Below are 23839 nucleotides of genomic sequence, written 5' to 3'. Positions count from 1 at the left end.
TGCCCAAGCCAATAAAGAGGACTCCATCTAGCTCACACCAATGCAGCTGAGGAAAGTACAGTCTCTTCTAGGTCCTTAAGATCTCATATCCTAAGCCCTCCTTTCCCTGCAGAAAGTAAAAAGGACGCAGCATTTTTTTCATGCAAAATCCACACCGCAGCTTTCTGTGGCTTTCGTGTTTGCAGACATCATGAAGCAAAAGAAGAATCAATTTCTCTGTGACTTTATGCCCTTCCTCCTCCTTCTCCTCCTCCTCTTTTAATTTGATCCAGCGATAAAACTACTCAGCCATAGGAGTAAAACAAAATCTAGAAAAATCGCACAGCTAAACGCTCTGTTGGCAAAGTCCGCTTCAACAGCAAAGTGTTTGGTTCTGCTTTCGGATTCCGTTATGAGCTGCATAGATCCCTCATTGGTCCGAGAAGCGGCCCAGTGCTTTTGGCCTGCCAGTCTTCACTGAAGCTTCGCCTTCTCCCTTTCTGAGCAATTCAAGTCCCTTCATTTAATTCCAATGGAAACTTTAGTGTTTTCAGCCCTGGCCGGTCTGCAGCTGAACGGCTCCTTTCTGGATCTTGTTTCCAGGTCTCGAGAGGACTGGGTTTGATCACCTCGTCTGATTACATCTTTGACAGCTTTAAAGGAATTTGCACAAGGGGAAAGGAGAACAGCGGTGGTTCCTGTGAAGGTTTGGGAGCTAGGACTCCCAAGTTTGATGCACCTGCCGGAGACTTGAGAATACATCTTGCCCTGCAAGGAACAGGTACAAACCTCAGCCAGTGTGTGTGTGTGTGTGTGCGCGCGCGCGCGTGTGTGTGTGCCGTTTTGTCTTTCAGTAAAATAAGAAACTGCCTTATATTGAAGCTGAACATTGGTCCATCTATCTCAATACTGGCTGCACTGGCTGGCAGCAGCTCTCCACGGCTTCACAAGGAGGATCTCTCAGTTCTACCTGGAGATGTTGAGAATTGAATTTGGGACCTTCTGCAAGCAAACCAGATGCTCTGTCATTAAGCTACACCCCTTCGCCATACAATCTTTCAGCTTTGTCCTGGAAACAAAGTTTTGCAATGGAGAGAAAAGCTGGTTGACTCAAGCCTCTCGGAATACTTTAGCAGAGGAGGTCCATATTGTATTTTACTTTTAAATACAAAACACATATTGGGGGGGGGGACTTTGAAAGCCAGCCATCCTGCTGTTTATTTTTAATGCAATGTGCTTTTTTTTAAAAAAAAATATCTCTCCCTCCAATAGCAAACAGCTGTTGAGTGGATGCTAGTTGCTCAACAGCTCATTCTTCTTGTGCAACTGTTACACAACTGCCAGTACCGCACAGCAGTACCTCGGGTTAAGTACTTAATTCGTTCCGGAGGTTCTTAACCTGAAACTGTTCTTAACCTGAAGCACCACTTTAGCTAATGGGGCCTCCTGCTGCCGCCGCTGCGCTGCCACGACACGATTTCTGTTCTCATCCTGAAGCAAAGTTCTTAACCCGAGGTACTATTTCTGGGTTAGCGGATTCTGTAACCTGAAGCGTATGTAACCTGAAGCGTATGTAACCTGAAGCGTATGTAACCCGAGGTACCACTGTACTTGTAAATTCCCTTCTGCAACAACTTCCTGTGGGTGCAACAAGTGTCCTGCTTAGTGACTTTCACTTAGCACTATTAATTATTATTATTATTATTTATTAAATTTGTATACCACCCTTCATTGTCAGATATCAGGGCGATTCACGGCAACTTCACAGCATTGGATGCAACCCCATTTTCCTCCACCGCTTTTTAAGACGGACCCCATATTGTGAAGGAAATGTGGTGCAGTTGAATAGATCACTCACATAGCCTTAAGAATATATTGCCTTGCATGAAAAGCAGCAGCAGTGGTGGTTCCAGTGGTGGTGTATCAGCTTCCATGGGTGTTCAACTGATTGCATATCTGCCTTTGGAGAGATGTTCCCACACACCCCAAACCACTAACTTTGTAGCCGGACGCTAATATTGTGTACAGTTCTGTCCAGCTCACTTCAAATAGGATATTAATGAGTTGGAAAACATCTACATTGGCTGCCAGCATGTTTCCGAGCACGATTCAAAGTGTAGGTGCTGACCTTTAAAGCCCTAAATGGCCTCAGATCTACATACTTGGAGGAGCGTCTCCACCCCCATCATCCAGCCCAGACACTGAGGTCCAGCTTTGAGGGCCTTCTGGTGGTTCCCTCACTATAAGAAGTGAGGTTGCAGGGAACCAAGGCAGAGGACCTTCTCGGTGTTGGCGCCCGCCCTGTGGAACGCCCTCCCACCAGATGTCAAGTAGATAAGACATCCGAAGGCAGCCCTGTATAGCATGGGTAGGCCAACTAAGGCCCGGGGGCCAGATCCGGCCCAATCGCCTTCTAAATCAGGCCTGTGGATGGTCCAGGAATCAGCGTGTTTTTACATGAGTAGAATGTGTCCCTTTATTTAAAATGCATCTCTGGGTTATTTGTGGGACCTGATGTTTCTACATGAGTAGAATGTGTGCTTTTATTTAAAATGCATCTCTGGGTTATTTGTGGGGCATAGGAATTCGTTCACACACACACACACCCAATATAGTCCGGCCCCCCCACAAGGTCTGAGGGACAGTGGACCGGCCCCCTGCTGAAAAAGTTTGCTGACCCCTGCTGTATAGGAACATTTTTAATGTTTGATGTTTAACTGTAGTTTCATAATTTACTGGAAGTCATCCAGAGCGGCTGGGGCTACCCAGTCAGATCAGCAGCATATAGATAAATCATCATCATTATTATTATTATTATTATTATTATTATTATTATGGCAACCGAAATGATCAAGGGGATGTAGTAACTCCCCTATGAAGGAAGGTTGCAACATTCAGGATTTTTTAGTTCAGAGAAAAGGCATAGAAGAGGTGACATTGTAGAAATCTATAAAATTATATGTGGAAAAGTGGACAGAGAAAAGTCTTTCTGAAGGAGCGTCTCCACTCCCATCGTTCTGCCCGGACGCTGAGGTCCAGCGCCGAGGCCTTCTGGCGGTTCCCTCGTTACGGGAAACAAAGCTACAGGGAACCAGGCAGAGGGCCTTCTTGGTAGTGGCACCTGCCCTGTGGAACGCCCTCCCATCAGATGTCAAAGCGATAAACAACTACCTGACATTCAGAAGACATCTGAAGGCAGCCCTGTTCAGGTAAGTTTCTAACGTGTGACATTTTAGTGTATTTTTGGTCTCTGTGGAAGCCGCCCAGAGTGGCTGGGGAAACCCAACCAGATGGGCAGGGTACAAATAATATATTATTATTATTATTATTATTATTATTATTATTATTATTATTATTATTATTTCTCCCTCTCTCACAACACTAGAACTCGTGGACAGATAAAACAAAGTGCTTCTTCACAGTGGTGAAGCTGCATGCTTTGCTACCGGGGGCGGAGAGCAGGTGGGGGCATGGCCGGCGCCCCAGGTCGTGGCATGCATCTGGGGGCATGGCGCACTACCCTCGGGGGTGTTGTGTGTGTTCTGGGGGCGTGACGTGCCACCTGGGGGGGCATGGCACCCGGTGTGCGCAGGGGGTGGCACATGTCCGGGGGGGTGCCCACCGCGATGGCACCCTACCGGAATAGTGGTGCCAGGGGCAGTGCGCTCCCTCCACATCCCAGTTCCTCCGCCAGTGCTTCTTCACGCAATACAGAGTTAAACTATGGAACTCCCTGCCACAGGAGACAGTAATGGCTACCAACACGGCAAATTCATGGAGGAGAGGGCTATTGATGGATCCTAACCATGATGGGATGCAGGTGGCGCTGTGGATTAAACCACAGAGCCTAGGACTTGCCGATCAGAAGGTCGGCAGTTCAAATCCCCACGACGGGGTGAGCTCCGGTTGCTCGGTCCCTGCTCCTGCCAACCTAGCAGTTTGAAAGCACATCAAAGTGCAAGTAGATAAATAGGTACCACTCCAGCGGGAAGGTAAACGACATTTCCATGTGCGCTGCTCTGGTTTGCCAGAAGCGGCTTAGTCATGCTGGCCACATGACCTGGAAGCTGTCAGGGCACACAATTAGCAGGGTGTACTGCGCACAAGCTAGCAGTTCGAAAGCATGTCAAAGTGCAAGTAGATAAATAGGTACCGCGCTGGTGTGAAGGTAAACAGCGTTTCTATGCACTGCTCTGGTCCGCCAGAAGTGGCTTAGTCATGCTGGCCACATGACCCAGAAAAACTGCCTGCAGACAAACGTTGGCTCCCTCGGCCAGTGAAGCGAGATGAGCGCTGCAGCCCCAGAGTCGGTCATGACTGGACCTAATGGTCAGGGGTCCCTTTACCTTTACTGCGCACACAGGGACACGGGTGGCGCTGTGGGTTAAACCACAGAGCCTAGGACTTGCCGATCAGAAGGTTGGCGGTTCGAATCCCCGCGATGGGGTGAGCTCCCGTTGCTCGGTCCCAGCTCCTGCCAACCTAGCAGTTTGAAAGCACGTCAAAGTGCAAGTAGATAAATAGGTACCGCTCCAGCGGGAAGGTAAACGGCGTTTCTGTGCACTGCTCTAGTTCGCCAGAAGCGGCTTAGTCATGCTGGCCACATGACCCGGAAGCTGTACGCCGGCTCCCTCGGCCAATAAAGCGAGATCAGCGCCACAACCCCAGAGTCAGTCACGACTGGACCTAATGGTCAGGGGTCCCTTTACCTTTACCTTTAGCCATGATGGCTTTGCTCTGCTGCCATGGTTGGAGGCAGAAATGCTTCTGGATACCAGTTGCTGGAAACCACAGGAGGGGAGAGTGCCCTTTGCTCTCAAATCCTGCTTGCTGGTTTCCCACAGGCAACTGTTCAGCCACTATGAGAACAGGATGCTGCACCAAATGGGCCATTGGCCTGACCCAGCTGGCCCTTCTTATGTTCTTAGGTTCTTAATCGGGTTGCAATGGGACATGATGTTTGTGGTTGTTTTACACGGCTCTGGATAATTGCACCTGACAAAGGGGAACCCCATCCTTCGCTCTTGCTGCGAAAGGAGGCTATACCCTATTATTTACCAAATGCGTCCAGAACATTAGAGCTGGAACGTTGAACAGAGGATCAGTTGACGCGTGGGAAGCCAGAGGAACAGTGGAAGCATCCCTCCTGATTAATTCATTATCAGCCCGTTTGGGGAGCCTGATACACCCGCTTCCAGTTACACCAGCACACTTTGCTGCCTGCCATTACACGATTTTGTTTTCAGATTGTACGCGATAAGGTTACTTCATTATTAATATATGCACAACCGCACGCATATATATACATAAATGTTGTATCTGTGCCGGAGCACACAGCCTCTGGAAGTGTTAATAGTTAAGATAAACTAAGTCCATTATCACTGGGAATGACTATTTCTATGACCCTATTTGCAATAAAACCAGATTCAATGATATGAGAAAATTGCTGGGTTTTGGAATAATTGAACCAGGCTGCATGAACCCGTACAAAGGCATCATTTACAAAGTACTTTGCTTGTCTCAAGTATTTATTCCTGCAGAAGGAAATGGGGGGAAGAAGAGTTCATATTGCTTATGCTGTTTTCCTGTGTTCATACTCTGTCTATATCTATCTACCTATCATCTATATCTATCTATCTATCTATCTATCTATCTATCTATCTATCATCTACCTACCTACCTATCATCTATCTGTCTCTATCTGTCTGTCTGTCTGTCTGTCTATCTATCTATCTATCTATCTATCCACACACACACACACACACACAAAAAAAAAAAACCTCTACTGTTAGACTTCTCATTTCCTTCCTTGGAAAGGGCAAGAGAGGAACTGTGAGCTTCTGTTGAATCACATCCCTCTTTAGAAGAGTTCGCAGTGATTGAGAAGACCTCTTGCTCACTCAACAACCTGCAAAGTGGTTTGCAGAACGTTATAAGTGCCTGTTCACGTACTATTCAGTTAAACAGTCAACATACATATATACAGCTTGTATCGAAAATATCTTCTTGCCCTTATATACCCAACGGATCGGTGCGTTCTGCAGGAGAGAGCAACATGCAGATACCATCTGATCAGGAGCCCCATTCCACATGATGTCAAAACCAGGCACCTACCCTACAAATTTTCCCCTACGTATCAAACTGGTAACCCTCTTTGTAGTCTTTTCTGTGCCTCTCTAAGCATGAAATATGAAGAAAGCCTCACCTAGCACTTTCTTGGACCAGATGGTCCTTTGGTCCAGCAGACTGTGATGGTCTTCTTTTGTTCTGTTGTCCACACCAAAGTAAGATTCAGCTGCCAAGCTGATCGACTTTCCTACATGGAATGCGGTGGTTGTAGAGAAACCATGATTGTCTTCGCCAATGGCTGAGCTCTAATGGTTTTCATACCCATCATCAATGTTTTTGATTGTCATGGCTTACTCCCCCTTCAGGTCTGCTTGAGAGCATCTCCGTGACCATGGGGCAGTGGCTGTGAAGAAGCTGCATGTTTTTGCTGGAGCAGGAAGGACATAAGTGCCCAGGTAACTGCTGCAAACTCTGTAATCGCATTTAATCGCACTTTGGGCAGGCCTGGTACCCAGCAGTTTTAGATAGCCCGTGGTTGCAGTGGTTAAAGGGCTGGACTAGGATTTATGAGCATAGGGTCATTGGTCTATCTAGTTTGGTATTGTTGGCCTATAGAGTCTATATGCGGAAGAACCCTACCTGTGAAGGTTGTGGTGAGGATCACAAGGGGAGGGGAAGAACCATGAACACCACCCTCAACTCCTTGAAGGAAAGGTGGGATATAACAATAACACGGCCAGGCCAGGCCAATGCCTGCCCTGTGACATGTACACCAAAGGTGCTGAATGGCTAATTCTGCAAGCCACCATTTTTAATTTCCCAGAATGCCCCTGATGGAGCGGTGTCCTGTGGCATCGTCCTGCCGCCGCCACCAAGCTGATGTAGGAGTGGGCCCAACAGAGACCACCTTGCCAAGGAAATAATAATAATAATAATAATAATAATAATAATAATAATAATAACAACAACAACAACAACAACTTTTTATTTATACCCCACCCTCCCCAGCCAGGGCTGGGCTCAGGGCAACTAACACCAAATATAAATTACAATTAAACGTAACGGGGGGCGGGACAATAACAAAAAAAGTTAATTAAAATACGGCTTAAAATACAGCCTCATTTTAGTAGTAGCCCATAAATCAAGACCATAAAGGGAGGAAACACCAGATATTCACCCAAGCCAGCTATCCATGCTGGTCCTACACGGGCCAGCAAAAAAACCAAGGGAAAATTTATAAACCAAATCCCACATGAAGCCAGTTCTGACTAAGAACCTAGGAAACTGCCTTATAGAGAGTCCATCTTGGTCTATCTCACTCAGTATTGTCTATACTGATTGGCAGGGGGTTCCTGGGACTTTATATGGAAGTCTTTCCAAGTCATATCTTGAGATGCTGGAGACTGAACCTGGGACCATTCAGATGCAGTGCATGTGCTCTGCCACTGAGCTTCCCCTGAGCACCTTGTGTGCACAACCCACTCAAAGCATCTCATTCTGCAGATGTTCAACAACAGGGCAGCTCCCAATCTATGCTTCCAGGTGTCATAAGAAAGCTGCAGAGATAGTGCAGGATAGTACGCGCCCCGGAAATGATCTCTTTCAGCTTCTGCCTTCTGGAAGAAGGTACAGGGTTATAAAGACTAGGACTAGCCGCCTGAGAAACAGTTTTTATCCAAATGTGATTTTGGTTTTAAACACAGTGTAAGGTAGTCTCTAAGGGACGCGGGTGGCGCTGTGGGTAAAACCTCAGTGCCTAGGACTTGCCGATCGCATGGTCAGCGGTTTGAATCCCCGCGGCGGGGTGCGCTCCTGTTGCTCGGTCCCAGCGCCTGCCAACCTAGCAGTTCGAAAGCACCCCTGGGTGCAAGTAGATAAATAGGGACCGCTTACCAGCGGGAAGGTAAACGGCATTTCCGTGTGTGCTGCGCTGGCTCGCCAGAGCAGCTTTGTCATGCTGGCCATGTGATCCGGAAGTGTCTGCGGACAGCGCTGGCTCCCGGCCTCTAGAGTGAGATGAGCGCACAACCCTAGAGTCTGTCAAGACTGGCCCGTAGGGGCAGGCGTACCTTTACCTTTACCTTTAAGGTAGTCTCTATGGGAGTATATTGTATTTAATTATGGGGTATCAGAGTTTTTAGGGGGTTAACCAGGCTGGGATAGCTGGCATAGCAGGCTTGTTGGTTTTTGAATGTCTGATGTAGATTTTTTCAATTTTGTTGTTCTGTATGGGACAATGACAATAAAGATTATTGTATTGTATCGTATCGTATCATTTAGGTGGGTCTTATGCAGAAGAGCCTCCCGCTAGTGACTTGGCCAATCTGTGCTAACTGAGTTATGCAATCCTTGCAGAAGCCATGAACCAGCAAAGTTCCCAAGACTTTCGGAAGTTCCACAGGTGTCCATTTTTTGCAGCATGAAGGCGTTCCTGCAGATTCTCCAATGCACTGTGAAGGAAAGGTAAGGTGGATTCTTGAAATACCTCTCCAAGCTGTTGCTGCCAGTGTGTTCACAGCCTACAGAAGCACTGAGCATTCTCTGGTGGCAAGAGATCGACCTGTTCTGCTATCACTACGTCCGTGGGCAGGAATTGGCTGAGATTGGCTCAGTTGCAGTGATGTGGGGCTCTAGAGTTAGGGACTTGGAGAACCTCTTATTTGAATTTCCAAGTTACATGAACTGTTTTTTAAATGCAGGAGTGGATCTACACACAGAAAACACACACGCTATAAATGAGTCAGATATTAAATCGCCATAACAAAAGAACAAAACCACTATGTAAAATCGCATATATATATATTTTTTACTCTCCACCGCCATCTGGTGTTGCATGTTTATAACTCATCCAAAACACTGTTTTTTGACTAATGTAGCTGAGTCCAAAGTGCTAGCATGTAATGGACTAGTTTTGCATTGTTTATAATTTGTAGTTTTAAATTCTTGTAATTTGCCCTGGGACCTCATGGTGTTGGGAAGACATGTGAAATTTCAATAACATTCTCATACCCTCCAACACTTTGAAGCCAAAATCTGGGACGCCGTCTTCCCAGATGCCATCTTTCCATTTTTTTAAATTGCAAGAGCACGGCACCCATTTTGGTTGTTGCAATTTCGCGAGAATTCACGTTGTGTCCCCCCCAAAAAAACCTTCCTTTGTGTGTGGGAGAATCATGCCACGAAATCACACGAGATCACATCAACCAAAATAGGCTCTGTTCTCTCGCGATAAAAAAGGGATGTCACAGTTTTTCTGGGACACTTGCAGGGTATGCATTCTAGAAACACTGAGCAAATGGCACTTAGGCCTAGGCCTATATATATATATATATATATATATATATATATATATATATATTTGCAAAGGGGCTGCAGCCTACAAACATCCTTACAGAACTTCCAAAATTACAGATAAAGCTTCCATTGTTGTGCAGCTTATAGTGACCCAGTAACAACTTTGTCCGTGTAGCTATTCCTGAGGCATTCATAACTTGGCAGTTTTATGGTAATCGAAAGCAGCATTAGACTTCTCCATCTCATCCAGCAATAAAGAGGCTTCATATCTGAAAGGCTTTTATAGGGCTTTCGTCCTGGTCTTAGGAAGAACACAAAGGCAAGGGGGTCGGCAAATAGCCCTAGGAAAACAAAAGAATCTGCGCTTGCATGTGCTATTGACGTGGCAGGAACAATAATAATAAAAAAACATATTTCAGCAATCATCACCGAGCCATCTTGACTGAAAGATGTATGTTTAATGACGGCAGATCCCCAGAGTTTTACCAAAGACTTTTAAAGCAAATCCTCCGCAACAGTAAATCATGTCTCTTCCCAACTAAAATTCCATCAATAGTTTTACTGAAATATCTGTAGGAAATCCTAATGTTCAAATCCCGCTTTATTACTGTAATAATGGACCTAATTTGTAAAACAGATAAAATGTGGCCTTAACGATATTGGCATGGGAGAGATATACAATCCCTTCCCAGCTAGGTTGTTTTCTGGCTATTTTCGGGTTGCTTTTTTCCAAAAAGTAAAAATCAGGGCACCCCGAAAGTTGTTGAGCTTTTATGAAAATGAAGGAAAAAAAGCAGCCCACGATTTGACTTGTCTAAGTTCCAGGACAAGGCACCACCTTTCGGAAATTCCCCCGGACGCCAATTCCGCCTTTGAAATCCAGAAGTATGGCAGCCCTGGGCTATTTTAATTCCTAGAGAAAAATGAGGACAAAGGAATGAGGGCAACCATTCTATGAGAGAGAGAGAGAGAGAGAGAGAGAGAGAGAGAGAGAGAGAGGACGCACTGTTGAAAACAGAATAAGGGTCCACGTGGTGGGAGAACACTTGTTTTGCATGCTCTCCAACATTTTTGTCCCCCAAACTGGGACATCAGCAAAGTTGTGCCAGACCACCTTCTGGTTAGGCACTCTGGCATGAGTCAGAAGGGTCTAGAAAGCGATCTGGCTCACATCATCAGGATTGCACTGGAGTGCCTTCTGGTCTGGTGGTCTGGCCTGATCCTGCTGACTCACACCAGAATGAGCATCTTTTGAACCAAACAACAGGATGTTCCGGGATGCAAACAGAAGCCGGGATTGACTTCTCTGATTCCGGGATGTCCCACTTAAAACAGGACAGTTAGCAGGTATGAAAAGGTCCCAGGTTAAATCCCTGGCGTCTCTAGGTAGGGCTGGAAATGTTCCCTAACCAATACCATGGAGAGGTGCTGCCAGTCAGTGTAAACAAATAGTGAGCTGGGTGGGCCGATGCTCTGACGCTGTATAAGGCAGCTTCCTGTGTTTGAGCCGAGCTGCGATCTCTCAGAAGACATTTTTCAGAGAACACCTGAGATTTTTCTTTCTCGTCTTCCACATTCACTAGAAAAAGGAGGCCTAGGCTACTAGGCACGATGGCTATGTTCTGCCTCCGAGGTCAGGGACAGCATGCCTCTGAATGCCAGCTTTTGGGAATCACAAGTGGGGAGAGTGATGTCGCGATCAGGTCCTGCTTTTTGACTTCTCATAGGCATCTGGTCGGCCACTGTGAGAACAGGATGCTGGACTAGATGGGTCATTGGCCTGGTCAGCAAGTTCTTTTTTTGTCCTTATGGAGTGGGTTTGGGTGTTTATGTATCCATTGGTGGAAGTGAGGTTGCCATTGGAGCTCAGCTGAAACATGGAGTTGAGGTTCATGAATGTGGTCATTCCTGCTCCCCAGAAATAGCCACCCATGACAATGTTGCATGGGGGGCGTGAAAGTGTTTGGTGGGCAGCGGGAAGAATGTGTTCACCTACTGCTGAGACAAATAATAATAATAATAATAATAATAATAATAATAATAATATATGCATACATTCTCCCCCACCATTGAGGATGAGAGCAAAGTATTTCATTTGCCCTCACAAGATGTCACCACATGCTCCATGTTCATTGGCTGTCTGGTCATCGTAATCACTACGTCATCCCTGAATGGCTGGGATCACAGAATGAATGTGAAAGAATATTTAATTAAGAAGATAGCTCAGTTGGTTAGAGTGTGGTGCCAATAATGCCAAGGTTGCAAGTTTGATCCCTGTATGGGACAGCTGCATATTCGGTTGGACTAGATCAGGCATGGCCAAACTTGGCCCTCCTGCTGTTTTGGGACTACAACTCCCATCATCCCTAGCTAACAAGACCAGTGGTCAGGGATGGTGGGAGGTTGAGGAGTGCTGCCCCCTCAGAAACAGACAATTTGCCCCAGTAAAAAGATGGGTTTAATAATTCAATGCAGCTCTGGTCGTCGTCTGTGTGCATAGATAGATATAGATATTGTTTTTCTTTTTAGACTCACTACACCAAAAGCCCTCCTTCCATATTGAGGAAGAGATCGTCCGTGAACAAAGCTCTCAGTCAGAAGCAAAAAGTAGGGAGAAGAGTTCGTTTCCAGGAACCAGAAGAAATTATTGGACGTGTTCATGGTATGCTTGATATATGACACTAACAGCTCAAAGCTGGTCTCTCTCATACCCTCTCCCTTTGAGGTTTTATTTGCAAGCTCCAACCATCTGTTTACCCCAGAACTGTCACTGGGGCCTTTTCATTGTACCTGGAGCCACATTGAAGACCCTCTAGAGACTTCCAGAGGCATGGTGGACTTAACTAATGATAAGAAATCAGTTGCTGGATTGGACAAGGTATAAATAGAGGCTGAGAAGAAGAGCACTCTGGGAAGGCAGATGCACGTCAAGGCTCCATTGGCTTGTGTGGAGGGCACACAAACCCAAAAAGCCTGCTCTAATTTTACAAATATTGACCTGGTTTCATATTCTTCTCTTTATGCTGCCAGAGTTAAGCGTGAAACGCACAGAGACAGAATCTGCAGGAGTGTGCTTCTGTAAGCCATGGAACCATAGCCTTGGGAAGGGACCTTGGTGTCATCCAGTCCAAGGAAGCTAGTATGGCAATTTGCCTGATAGAGATGATGTGAAGCACTTTCTTTCGCTTTGGCAATCACTCGTAGCCAAGTAAAATTGTCTTCCATAAACTCAGTTTTAACAGTCGGTCCGTAAGTGACTGTGGAAGCCAATTCTGGATCCACATGTCCTTCCATAGTGGGGACATAGGTTTCTGGGTGGGAGTTGATCATGCTGAGGGTTTGCCAAACATGCCTTCCTCTTAGCATGTTTCTCCCTTTCGTCTTGAGTTTGAGCGTCTTTAAAGTCCATGACACTTGGACTTTAAGGCTGTTCTCCAATTGAAGCGCTCGCAGACCAGTTGTCGGTGTTTATACTTCATTTTTTTAGGTTTGCCTTGAGAGAGTCTTTAAACCTCATTTGTTGACCACCAGCATTACGCTTTCTGTTTTTAAGTTGGGAATAGAGTAGTTGCTTTGGAAGACGATAATCAGGCATCCGCACAACATGTCCAACAATGTTGATGTTGAAGAATCATTGCTTTGACACTGGTGATCTTTGCTTCTTCCAGTGCACTGCCATTAGTTTGCCTGTCTTCCCAAGTGATGTGTAATCATTTTTGGAGACACCGTTGATGGAATCTTTCGAGGGAATGGAGATGGTGTTTATAAGTGGTCCATGTTTCTCAAGCATACAGTCAGCTAAGCACTACAGCACACCTCAACATTACGACTGGGAAGGGCCATAGCTCAGTGATAGAGCATCTGACTTGCATGCAGATGGTCATAGGCTCAATCCCCAGAATCTACAGGAAGGCTGGGAATGCCTTCTGCCTGGAACCCTGGAAAGCCATTGCCAGTCAGTGTAGACCAGGGGTCGGCAAGGCTTACCGGCTATGGGCCGAATCACTCCCAAGAGATTGTCTGTGGGCTGGACCAGTGCAGCACGACACCAGAAATCGTGGCTTGCATGTCTGTGGCGCCAGAAATCACTTCTGCACATGCCCAGACACCAGAAATCATGCCTGCGCAGAAGTGATTTTCAGCATCTGGACATGCGCAGAAGTAATTTTCGGCATATGTGCATGCGCAGATGCGATTTCCGCTTGGTGAGTCCCCGCGCAGCGTTGTGTCTTCATGGGCTGCATACGGTCCATGGGTTGCTGACTCCTGGTGTAGACAATACTCAGCTATATGGACTAACGGGATTGACTCGGTAAGGCAGCTTCCTATGTAGTGACAGAGCTGAGTTCAGTAGTTCCCAGCAGCAGTCATCACGCTTAGGACTGCGGCTTTTCTACCCACATTTTGCCTTCTATCATTTACACCAGCAGTTATAGAGCTATTTGGAGCCCTAAGTCCAAAATGGAAAACTCACACCTGAAATGTTTTGGTAAGACAGGGAGGGGAGCGGGGAACAGGGTAAGGAATCCTCATTTTTTGGCTGCCAGCTCCTCCACTTGTGTGCTTCAGCGCAAACGGTCTCTGACAAATGTGATTTTGCTGTGCGTCAACACACACGCCATCAATAAGGCTCAGCTACGGATTGGGAAATGAAAGCTTTCTGGCACCAAAGACGTTTTTCCATTTGCAGTACATTTCTTCCTAAATCTCAACTTGTGTGGGTTTTTTTTTTTAATCAACAAATGCCATTCCAAAACACTGTTGGATGATAGATCCACAATGTAATAAGAGTTGCTTTTTAAAAAGGGAAATATTATTCCCCTCACTCCCACCCACATCCTAGCATTTTATTGTGTTACATTTTCTTTTGGGAAATAATACAGAGGACTGGTTCCAAAGTCCTTGTTTTCTTGCAATGGGCTACATTTCTGCAACAAGAGCAAACCCATCGACATTGCCATTCATCTTTGAGATGAAATGAACATTTACCCAAAGTATTCTCTGCTCAAGACATTCAATAAAACTCCTATCTTTCCAGTCGCCGGGTATGATTATGTTTTAAAATCCTGAAATAGAGCTTTAAGATAACTACGACAAATGCGTAATCTAGGATCTGAGGAATTAAATCATGTAATCTCTTTGGAGGGGAAAGGGAGGGGGTTCTCAGTTCTCTGAATGCCAATATCCTTGCAAAATTTTCAATTCATGTTTTCCTGCATTTCCAGTTGCAGCTGCTGTTGGTATTTTAGCATGGGGGGGGCCGGGGGCTGCATAGGCAAGAAAATGCTATAAAAATTGTGCTGGTAGCACAGAGGGAGGGAGAGAATAGGTCAAAGTGGGTTACAAATGGCCACTTTTTATATCTGTTACATTGGGGGCAGGGGGCACTTTTTACAGCTTGATACTCCTGGACCCCCATGAACTGTCCTCTCCTACATGGGAGAAACACTTTGCTATGATGGACACAATTGGGATCCCCCCCTAAAAATGATGCTTTGCAAAGACCTGTGGGTGTTTGTGCAAGATGTTCCAATGAAAAAGAACATGGTTTCAGCTTCCCTACAGCACCAAAGAGCCCTCTCACCCCTATAAACTCTCAGAATGCTTTCCATTTGCAGCTATAAATACAATGACATTATTATCTGCTCCCTGTAATGTTTGCAGAAAGTTCCATTTCCTTGTTTCACCTGTCATGGCTCTTCTTGCGTGTGTGTGTGTGTGTGTGTGTGTGTGTGTGTTTTCTGTCTCACCACAAAGCTTCAACAGAGACGGGAGAATGTTTATCTGAGAACAGATCCCAACACACGTGTTGGAATTTCCCCTTTCACAACAGACTGTTCCGTTTAGTGGCACATCTGCTGATTGTCACCAGGGACAAGCTGCATGTTAACTCAGCAAACTCACAGTCTGAATCCCACAGCTGCTGAGTTAATGATGGAGACGGCCGGGGGGGGGGGACGGAAGAAGATAGGAAAAGGGAGAATGGTGGGTGGAAAGAGAAGAGGCTTAATAATAGGTGCCAACTCCCTGGGGCCCTTGGTGCCCGAGCACCCACAAAATTCCCCATGAAGTGGCTGGGCATGCACAAATTTTGGTGCCAGGACCATGCATGGTACCCATGGCCCAGGGCATCCACAGTTGTGGGAGCCAAGCTAGCACTTCTGGGCTTAATCATTCCTACACCCATCTATTCTCCTCTTGCAGGACTATTTTTTCTTCCAGGGGGGCTCAATTTTGGCTAGGGATAATTTGATACATTGCACACACACACAAAGAAGAAGAGAAAAGCAATTGGTTTCAGTTTTACAAACTGATATCAGGGTGAGGTTCTAAACATCTTTACCAAAATGTAGCTTCTCTGCTGGTAATCACATACAGTGGTACCTCGGAAGTCAAACAGAATCCGTTCCGGAAGTCCGTTTGACTTCCAAAATGTTCGGAAACCAAAGCACAGCTTCTGATTGGCTGCAGAAAGCTCCTGCAACAAATCAAAAGCCGCAGGAACTCCGTCGGACGTTCAGGTTCCAAAGAACATTCACAAACTGCAACACTCACTTCTGGGCTTGCGGCGTTCAGGAACCAAAACGTCCAAGTACAAAGGTGTTTGGGATCCATGGTACGACTGTACTGTCTCTTTTTCTCCTGACTATGTACAACTGACTGTGTACAGCACTGTGTTGCAAGCAACCTCATTTACATTTACAAACACTGGCAAGGCACTCAGATTACATCTCTTCCCACTGTCTTAAGGTTTAACTCATGACAAGTCAGGAGAGGGATCCCAAGCTGAGTTAATACACCCTATGGAAAAGTAATGGCTATATGTCTAAAGCTTTCTTTTACAACAACTTGCAATTAAAAGACAATGCAATTAAAAAACAATGCAATTAAAAATAATATTTTATGTAAATTAAACTTATAACTTCAACACTCTTGGATTCATTGTTGCTTCTTGAGCCTCAGGTAGCGTTTGTACCGCAGAGTACCTTCTATCAGCTTTGACTGATGGTCCAGTGATGCCCCTATCTGGACAAGGAGGGCCTAACATCTGTTGTCTCTGCTCTGGTAACCTCTAGGCTAGATGACTGCAACGTATTCTATGTGGGGCTGCCTCAGAAGATTGTTCAGAAACTTCAGTTGGTGCATAACTGGGTGGCCAGGTTGCTCACCAGGGTAAAACGGTTTGAGCATCTTACATGAATCCTGACCTGACTTCACTTGCTGCCAATTAGTCTCTGGGCCCAATTCAAAGTGCTGGCTTTGACCTATTAAGCTCTGAACAGCTCAGGACTGCAATACCTCAAGGATTGCTTCTCATCATAAGAACTGACCCAAACCCTGCAATATCATCTAAGGCCCTTAGTTGTGTGCCCTCTCCATGAGAGGGGACGCGCGTGGCGCTGTGAGTTAAACCACAGAGCCTAGGACTTGCCAATCAGAAGGTCGGCGGTTCGAATCCCCGTGACGGGGTGAGCTCCCATTTCTCGGTCCCTGCTCCTGCCAACCTAGCAGTTCAAAAGCACGTCAAAGTGCAAGTAGATAAATAGGCACCGCTCCAGCGGGAAGGTAAACGGCGTTTCCGTGCGCTGCTCTGGTTCGCCAGAAGTGGCTTAGTCATGCTGGCCATAATGCCTGGAAGCTGTACGCCGGCTCCCTCGGCCAATAAAGCGAGATGAGCGCCGCAACCCCAGAGTCGGCCAGGGGTCCCTTTACCTTTACCTACCTCCATGAGAGGTCTGGAGGGCAGCAACATGAGAAGGGGCCTTTTCTGTGGTGGCTCCCTGATTGTTGAATGCTCTCCCCAGGGAGGCTCGCCTGTCACCTTTATTACATATATTTAGGCACCAGGCAAGAACCTTCCTCTATAACCAGTCCTTTAGTTTTCTCTGATGAACATAAGGACATCCTAAGGAGAAGCAGGACATTCTGGGATCAAACCATAAACCAGGATGTCTTCTGTAAATCCGGGGCTGTCCCTAGAAAATAGGGACACTTGAAGGGTCTAGTCCAACCCCTTGCAATGCAGGGATCTTAGCTAAAGCTATGGCCTTTTAAATGTGTTTGGGGGAGGGGGGGTTATTGGTTTGTTTTTGTATTTTGTGCTCTCATTTTCTATCTTTGTGCTGTAAATCACCCTGTGACCTTCAGACAAAGGGCAGTATATAATAATAATAATAATAATAATAATAATAATAATAATAATAATAATAATTGCATGTGTTGCTCCACCCACTTATGACTCTGGCCCCAAAAATTCCACCCGCACACCATTTTGGACAGACGAATCTGGACATACGACAGCCCTCCCCAACCTGATGTATAGGAAGAAAGTGGAATCAGCTGAACCAGCTTTAATTATTTTCTCAGTGAAAATCCAGCTCATTATTTTTGCAAGTGAGCCGTGTAAGATCTGCATTTGCCTTTTAACTGAGCAATTTCCAACCTGCAGCTAGGTCCTCTACCGAATTTGCCCTTTTTTATTAGTCCAAAGAGGTTCCTTCTTTGCAGTGCTAATAATACATCCCTTTCATTCTGTTTTCTATCTAGACATTTCCTGCTGTGACTACATAGTTGGTAAGTTGAAATCTCTAACATGTTCACCGTGGGCCATTTGTGGAACTGACTGATGATGGCTTGCTCCTTGGATTATTAATAGCCTAGGTTTGCAAAAGGAATAAAACATTAGCTGAGAGTAGCAATTCACATTAGGTCTCCTTCGACATACTTCATCGACAATATGGGGGTGATAATAGTGAGCTCCTTTACACTGCTGTTTTAAAAAGCACAGCTAGGGGTGGCTTGCTTTAAAAGAGGACTGGACAAAATTGGGGAGGATAGAGTTATCAATGGCTACTAGCAATGATGTCTGCGCTCGGCCTCCAAAGTCAGAGGCAGCAATATTTGGGAATACCAGTTGCTGGAAACCACAGGAGGGGAGAATGATCTTGTGCTCAAGTCCTGCTTGTACGTTTTCCATGAACTTCTGTTTGGCCACTGTGAGAATGCTGGACTAGATGGCGCACTGGACTGATTCAACAGGCTCATTTTAAGTTTTTAACCTCCAGACAGCAAGCTAATCTCTCTCTATATCTATCTATCTATCTATCTATCTATCTATCTTCTATCTATCTGTCTATCTGTCTGTCTGTCTGTCTATATAATTTTTATTTGTTTTTTTAAACATATCATTTTCAACAATAGTAAAACATACTTTTACATTTTATTCAAATTTTTGACTTCCATCAATCCTGTCTGAAAATTTTCCAATCTAATCTCTCAGTATGCATTTCTTATCTTCCCTGTTACATTTCAAACTCATAACCAATATCTCTATCTTTTTCTACTTTGTAACACCGTGTATTTCTCCTTACAAAACTTCTTGTAGTCCTACTAGTTTAATTGTTGATTACAGTTGCTCTTCAAATAATTCATATACTTCTTCCAATTTTCTGTAAATCTCTGGTCCTGGTTTCAAATCCTTCCTGCCATTTTGTCCAGTTCAGCATAGTCAATTAATTTCATCTGCCATTCTTCTTTCGTTGGAATTTCTTCTTGTTTCCATTTTTTTCTTTTTTAAAAAATATTTTTTATTAACCAACCAATCAAATCAAATCACATCACATAAATTCTGAATTACAAAGCCGAAATTTAAATTTTTGTTGAGGGGACCCATATTTCAAGTTCCGAAGGGGGATTCCGATCATCTTCTTGCTGCTGCGTTAATATCCAAATCAATCCAAATAAAGTTCATAATTCTATCCAGTCTTATCTTGCTGTTTCCTTGCTGTTCGTATATTTTTTTATTTTTTTCTTTATGATCTCTACTGATAATCTCCTTAAGCAGATAAAGCCCAATTGTAATCCTGTGTGAATTTTTCCGTTCGTCCAGTCCTCATATCGAGATGGTTTCCATATATCATTGCTTTCATAAATAACATCGCTCTTTCCATCATTTATCTCGCAAACTGTCATTCTTGAGTCCCTCTGAGGAGTCTCACACACAATACAAAAGCAGCTCTTTTCCTCCTCCCAGACTCAAGTCCTCCGACAGAGCTTGCCAACATTGCAACGGTATTTTTAACTGTGTCATTCCAAAGCTCTTATACATTCCACTATCTGCTTAAAACATGCTTTGGTTAGAAAATTTATCTCCACACAGTCTTAAATCCACAGCTTAAGTCATTAAAACGACATTTCTGACTTGTGGGGGGGGGGATTCTTGTTTAATCACATAGAGGAAAGAAAGGAAAGTTTTTTCCCCCTCCCCCATCTAGTCCCTTTGCCGTACCAAGTCTTGGCACATCTTCTGATGATTTATTTTTGTTCCTCCGACTCATCTTGTTTATCAGAGATCTCTTCAGTTAGCAGTCTTTACTCCCCCTCCTTCCTTGAAATATGTGCATTCGCTTCATCCTAATTGTTTCTTTTGAAGTTCTTGCAGCTAGTGGCGCGGATCAGAGACAGTGTCCAGGAGTGCCGAGATCCCACAGGAGGGCATTCTGCCTAGTGCCCCCATCCCCACAAATTTGGGGGTGGTATAGGGCACAGCAGGCAAGGGCAGCCCCCCCCAACCTTGGGGGGGTAGGGAGGCTATTTACTCCCATCACAGCCTCCTAATTACCTCGTGTGGGTCGGAGAGATGTTATTGTCAACCATCTTCCGATGCGCCCCTAGTGGCCCCTCTTGTTTCCATTTCTGGGCTAACAATACTCTTGCCGCAGTTGTTGCATATAAAAACAATTTAACATCTTACCTATTAATGTCCTGACCTCTAATACCAAGTAAAAATGCTTCTGTTTTTTTTTTTAAAAAATGTATATTTCAACGTCTTTTTCATATCATTATATATCATTTCCCAGAAGTTCTTTGCTTTTTTACATTCCCACCACATATGATAAAATGTTCCTTCTTTTTCTTTACCTTTCCAACATTTATTATTTGTCTTATACATTTAGCTAATTTCACTGGTATAATATACCATCTGACAGCAAGCTAATCTCAGGCCATACTGGGTTGGTCCAATTTGGCCCATGAGGCCATTTCCCCCCAACCACAACCACCTGTCAAGGAGCTGACATCACTTCTGTTGCCCTCCAAATGTTGCTGGACTACAACTCCCAGCATCCCTGTCCACTGGTCATTGTCAGGAGCAAGCCGGCAGTAAATCACACCGTGCAAGTCGAAGTTAAGTCTTTCTTAGCAAGAACATGATCTGCACAGACTTGGCAGAGTGTCGGGCCCAATGAACACAACAGTTCACCCCCAGTAGGTCTTGCCCCATGGATCAGTTGCCGAGACTGAAAGTCCCTGCCTCTCCAGGGTTTTCCCCAAGCAATCAGAGACTGTGCCTGTGTGAACCAGCCTCTCCTCCTCCCTTTTCATGCCTCTTCTGGTTCTGGGTGACAAGCTGGGAGGGGAGCTTGTTGTAGCAGGAGGGGGAGACCCTTGTGACTCTTCACCAGCCCGACTCAACTCTGCCTCTTGTCCTTCCTCCTACTTCTGCCTCTGATTCTGGGCTTCCCTCTGCCACGGGCTCTCCCAGTTCACGAACCCCTCTTCACCTTCTCCTCTGGCCACTCATCGTCATTGTACCACCAATCTCCAGGCTCTGAGCCTTCTTCCCTTGGTGGTTCCCCAGCTGGTTCCTTCCACCATTCCTCTGTGTCCAACCAGTTCATGACAGTCATGCTAGAATTCAGCAGTTCCCAACCTGTGGCTCCCCAGATGTTGTTGGACTACAACTCCCATCATCCCTGAGCTCTGGCCTTGCTAGCTAGGGGTGATGGGAGTTGTAGTTCAACAACATCTAGGGATCCACAGGTTGTGCTAGATGGAAGTGATGGGATTTGCAATCCAGCAACATCTGGGGGGCACTTCATTGGCTACCCAAGTCCTCATGTGCCCTATAGCACTTCCCCATAGCTTTGCATCTTAAGGGACAGTTGGTCATGCTGCTGGGCAACCTGTTTTTTAGAGTTCATCATTAATTACCACCCTGATAGGCTTCAAAATAACTGTTCCCCAGGACACAGTTTGAGCAACCCCAGCTCCAGCATTGAGAATGGAGCAGATTTCTGTGTCCAAAAGCAATTTCACACTGTATGTTTCAGATGCTATCTACTACAGTGCGTGTGAGATATATATATATATATATATATATATATATATATATATATATATATATATATATATATGCAGGTTTTGGTGTCTTCGGGTGTCTTCCCGTGTAAGAGTCGGGATGTCTGGGCGACGTTTCGACGAGGTCTCACTCGTCATCTTCAGGCTGGTGCTTTCGGCTTCTTGTTACTGGAACAGAGCAGAATCTGGTGTTTGAGTTCCTATAAATACTGTTGAGGGGTGTGGTGTATAGCCTCCAACGTTCTGGGCAGAGAGGAAGTTCCTAGATTAGTGTGCCTTTTCTTCTTTTGTTCCTTAATTACTTGAGGGATATCTTGGGTGATTTCATGAGTGATATTCTGAATACCACTGGGTGGGTCATTAAGTGTAGATTAGTTGCTAAAGCTTTCGTGTCTTGACCTCTTGAGCTTGTGAAGAGTTTTTCTGAGAAGATGGCTGTGCTGCATTTAGTTGTGCTCTGGCTTGGCTTCGTGTATAGGGGCGAGCTGTGGTTTTGTGCCTTGTGCCAGCCAGATCTGTGTAGGGATTGCAGGGGGGTGCAGCATCCGGAGGTGCCACTATAGTTTGGCTACTGGATGGAGTCTGTAATATGTCTGTGGAGAGGGTCTGGGTTTGGGTGACGGAGTCGGAGGGGAAGGAAGGAAGAAGGAAGGAGGAGAACGCAACCAAATCCAGCGGCGGAGTTCAGCTCTGGGGCGGCGGCGGCGGCAGAGAGTTCCAGTAACAAGAAGCCGAAAGCTCCAGCCTGAAGATGACGAGTGAGACCTCGTCGAAACGTCGCCCAGACACCCCGACTCTTACACGGGAAGACACCCGAAGACACCAAAACCTGCATATATATATATTCAGTCTACAAGTGCAATAACATTTGAATCAGTCCCTCACAGGAAGGAGTTAGCGAGCAAGCCACAGGCTGACATTTATTCACAGAAAGCACAAAGAGAGTAATTTTAAATAGCAATCGATTTAACAAAGAAAATGGAAGCCTGTTCAGAGATAATTTGCAAGCGGAAAGGAGGGCTTCGTTCGAGATGAATAAATCATTTGCTGCAAATAGTTCCCCCCGACTCTATTAGAGAACATTGATTCGCTTTCTCGGGTTCTTTAAAATGATTTGCTCTTAGCATTCTGCCTTCCCCCCCAAACACACACACTTTTTGATACATTATTATGGGTTGGGTTGCCTGCCTTTATGACTTCTACTTTCCTCCCTGTACCTCAGCATGACAGCTTAATTGTTTACCATGAATTCTGGGACTAGTAATAGCAGCTAATTTAAATAGGCCAGTGCAAATAGTGGACCTTTACCCATAACGATACAGACCACAGCGGTGTTTATATATATACATTTAATCTTAACCATACTGGCTGCGCTCATATACCAGGCAAATGGTTACACTCTGTACAGAATTATTATTTTTTTTTAAAAAATGCTTATTATCCAATGCATAGATCAGGCGTTCGGTAGCACTTTCCATATCAAAGCAGCTTTATAAAAGAAGACTGTTGTTATAAGTAATGGCAATGCAACTTACATAAAAATTGCCATGCTGGGTCAGAGCGATGTTCTGTCTCACTCAGCAGCTTGTCAGTAGATATTGGTATGACAGTGTGTCTCACACAGGATCATCAACAGGGCATATAAGAACAGGGGGAGCTGCCTTCTGCCAAGTCAGACTGTTGGTCCATTGAGCTCAGTCTACACTGCCTGGAGATGCGGTGGCGCTGTGGTCTAAACCACGGAGCCTCTTGGGCTTGCCGATCAGAAGGTCGGTGGTTTGAATCCCCGCAACGGGGTGAGCTCCCGTTGCTCTGTCCCAGCTCCTGCCAACCTAGCAGTTCGATAGCACACCAGTGCAAGTACAGTGGTGCCTCGCAAGACGAAATTAATTCGTTCCACGAGTTTTTTCGTCAAGCGAATTTTTAGTCTTGCGAAGGAATGCACTGAAATTCAATTAATGTGTTCCTATGGTCAAAAAAAGTCCAAACAAAGCCAAATTTGGTACAACAAGAGTTTATTAAGGGCTCTTTAAAGTCACACATACTGTAAAGAGCATTTCAAAAATTGAAGGAACAATAAATTAAGTTTCTAAACATGACAGAAAAACATTTAAAAATCAACAAAGTGTACAGTACATTTTCTAAGACTCTGGGGGAGAACTTGAAGAAGGTTGGTTCCTCTTCCACTCTTTGCTTCTTGCTGAAGAACCTGTCCATGGTCTGCTGCTTCATCCGCCTTTTCAGCACCTCCCTGAAAGGCGACATGACCCTCGTATCAAAAGTGTTCGCAAGGTCATGTGCCACGTGCTTGTCAGAGTGGTGCCGCTGTGCAAAAGCCTGCACCTCCTTCCACTTCAGG

At 45.3% G+C, this 23839-nt stretch overlaps 1 protein-coding gene across 1 annotated transcript in view; it reads left to right on the top strand.

Moving 5' to 3' along the window:
* Positions 1-346: 346 nt before the first annotated feature.
* The window catches only part of LOC309530909 (nutritionally-regulated adipose and cardiac enriched protein homolog), a 37931-nt gene continuing 14438 nt past the window's right edge, over positions 347-23839 (top strand). Inside the window, exons 1-5 of the mRNA XM_082220167.1 lie at positions 347-760; positions 6414-6503; positions 8329-8511; positions 11872-12004; positions 17890-17916. Of these exons, the coding sequence (XP_082076293.1) occupies positions 8494-8511; positions 11872-12004; positions 17890-17916 (178 nt within the window). The 5' untranslated portion in view covers positions 347-760; positions 6414-6503; positions 8329-8493. The remainder of the gene's footprint in view (positions 761-6413; positions 6504-8328; positions 8512-11871; positions 12005-17889; positions 17917-23839) is intronic.

The sequence above is a fragment of the Podarcis vaucheri genome (assembly GCF_965113315.1).
Source record: "Podarcis vaucheri genome assembly, chromosome: 1".
NCBI lineage: Eukaryota > Metazoa > Chordata > Lepidosauria > Squamata > Lacertidae > Podarcis > Podarcis vaucheri.
Note: the sequence above shows the minus strand (reverse complement) of the source record. Positions and strands in the feature narration are given on the sequence as shown.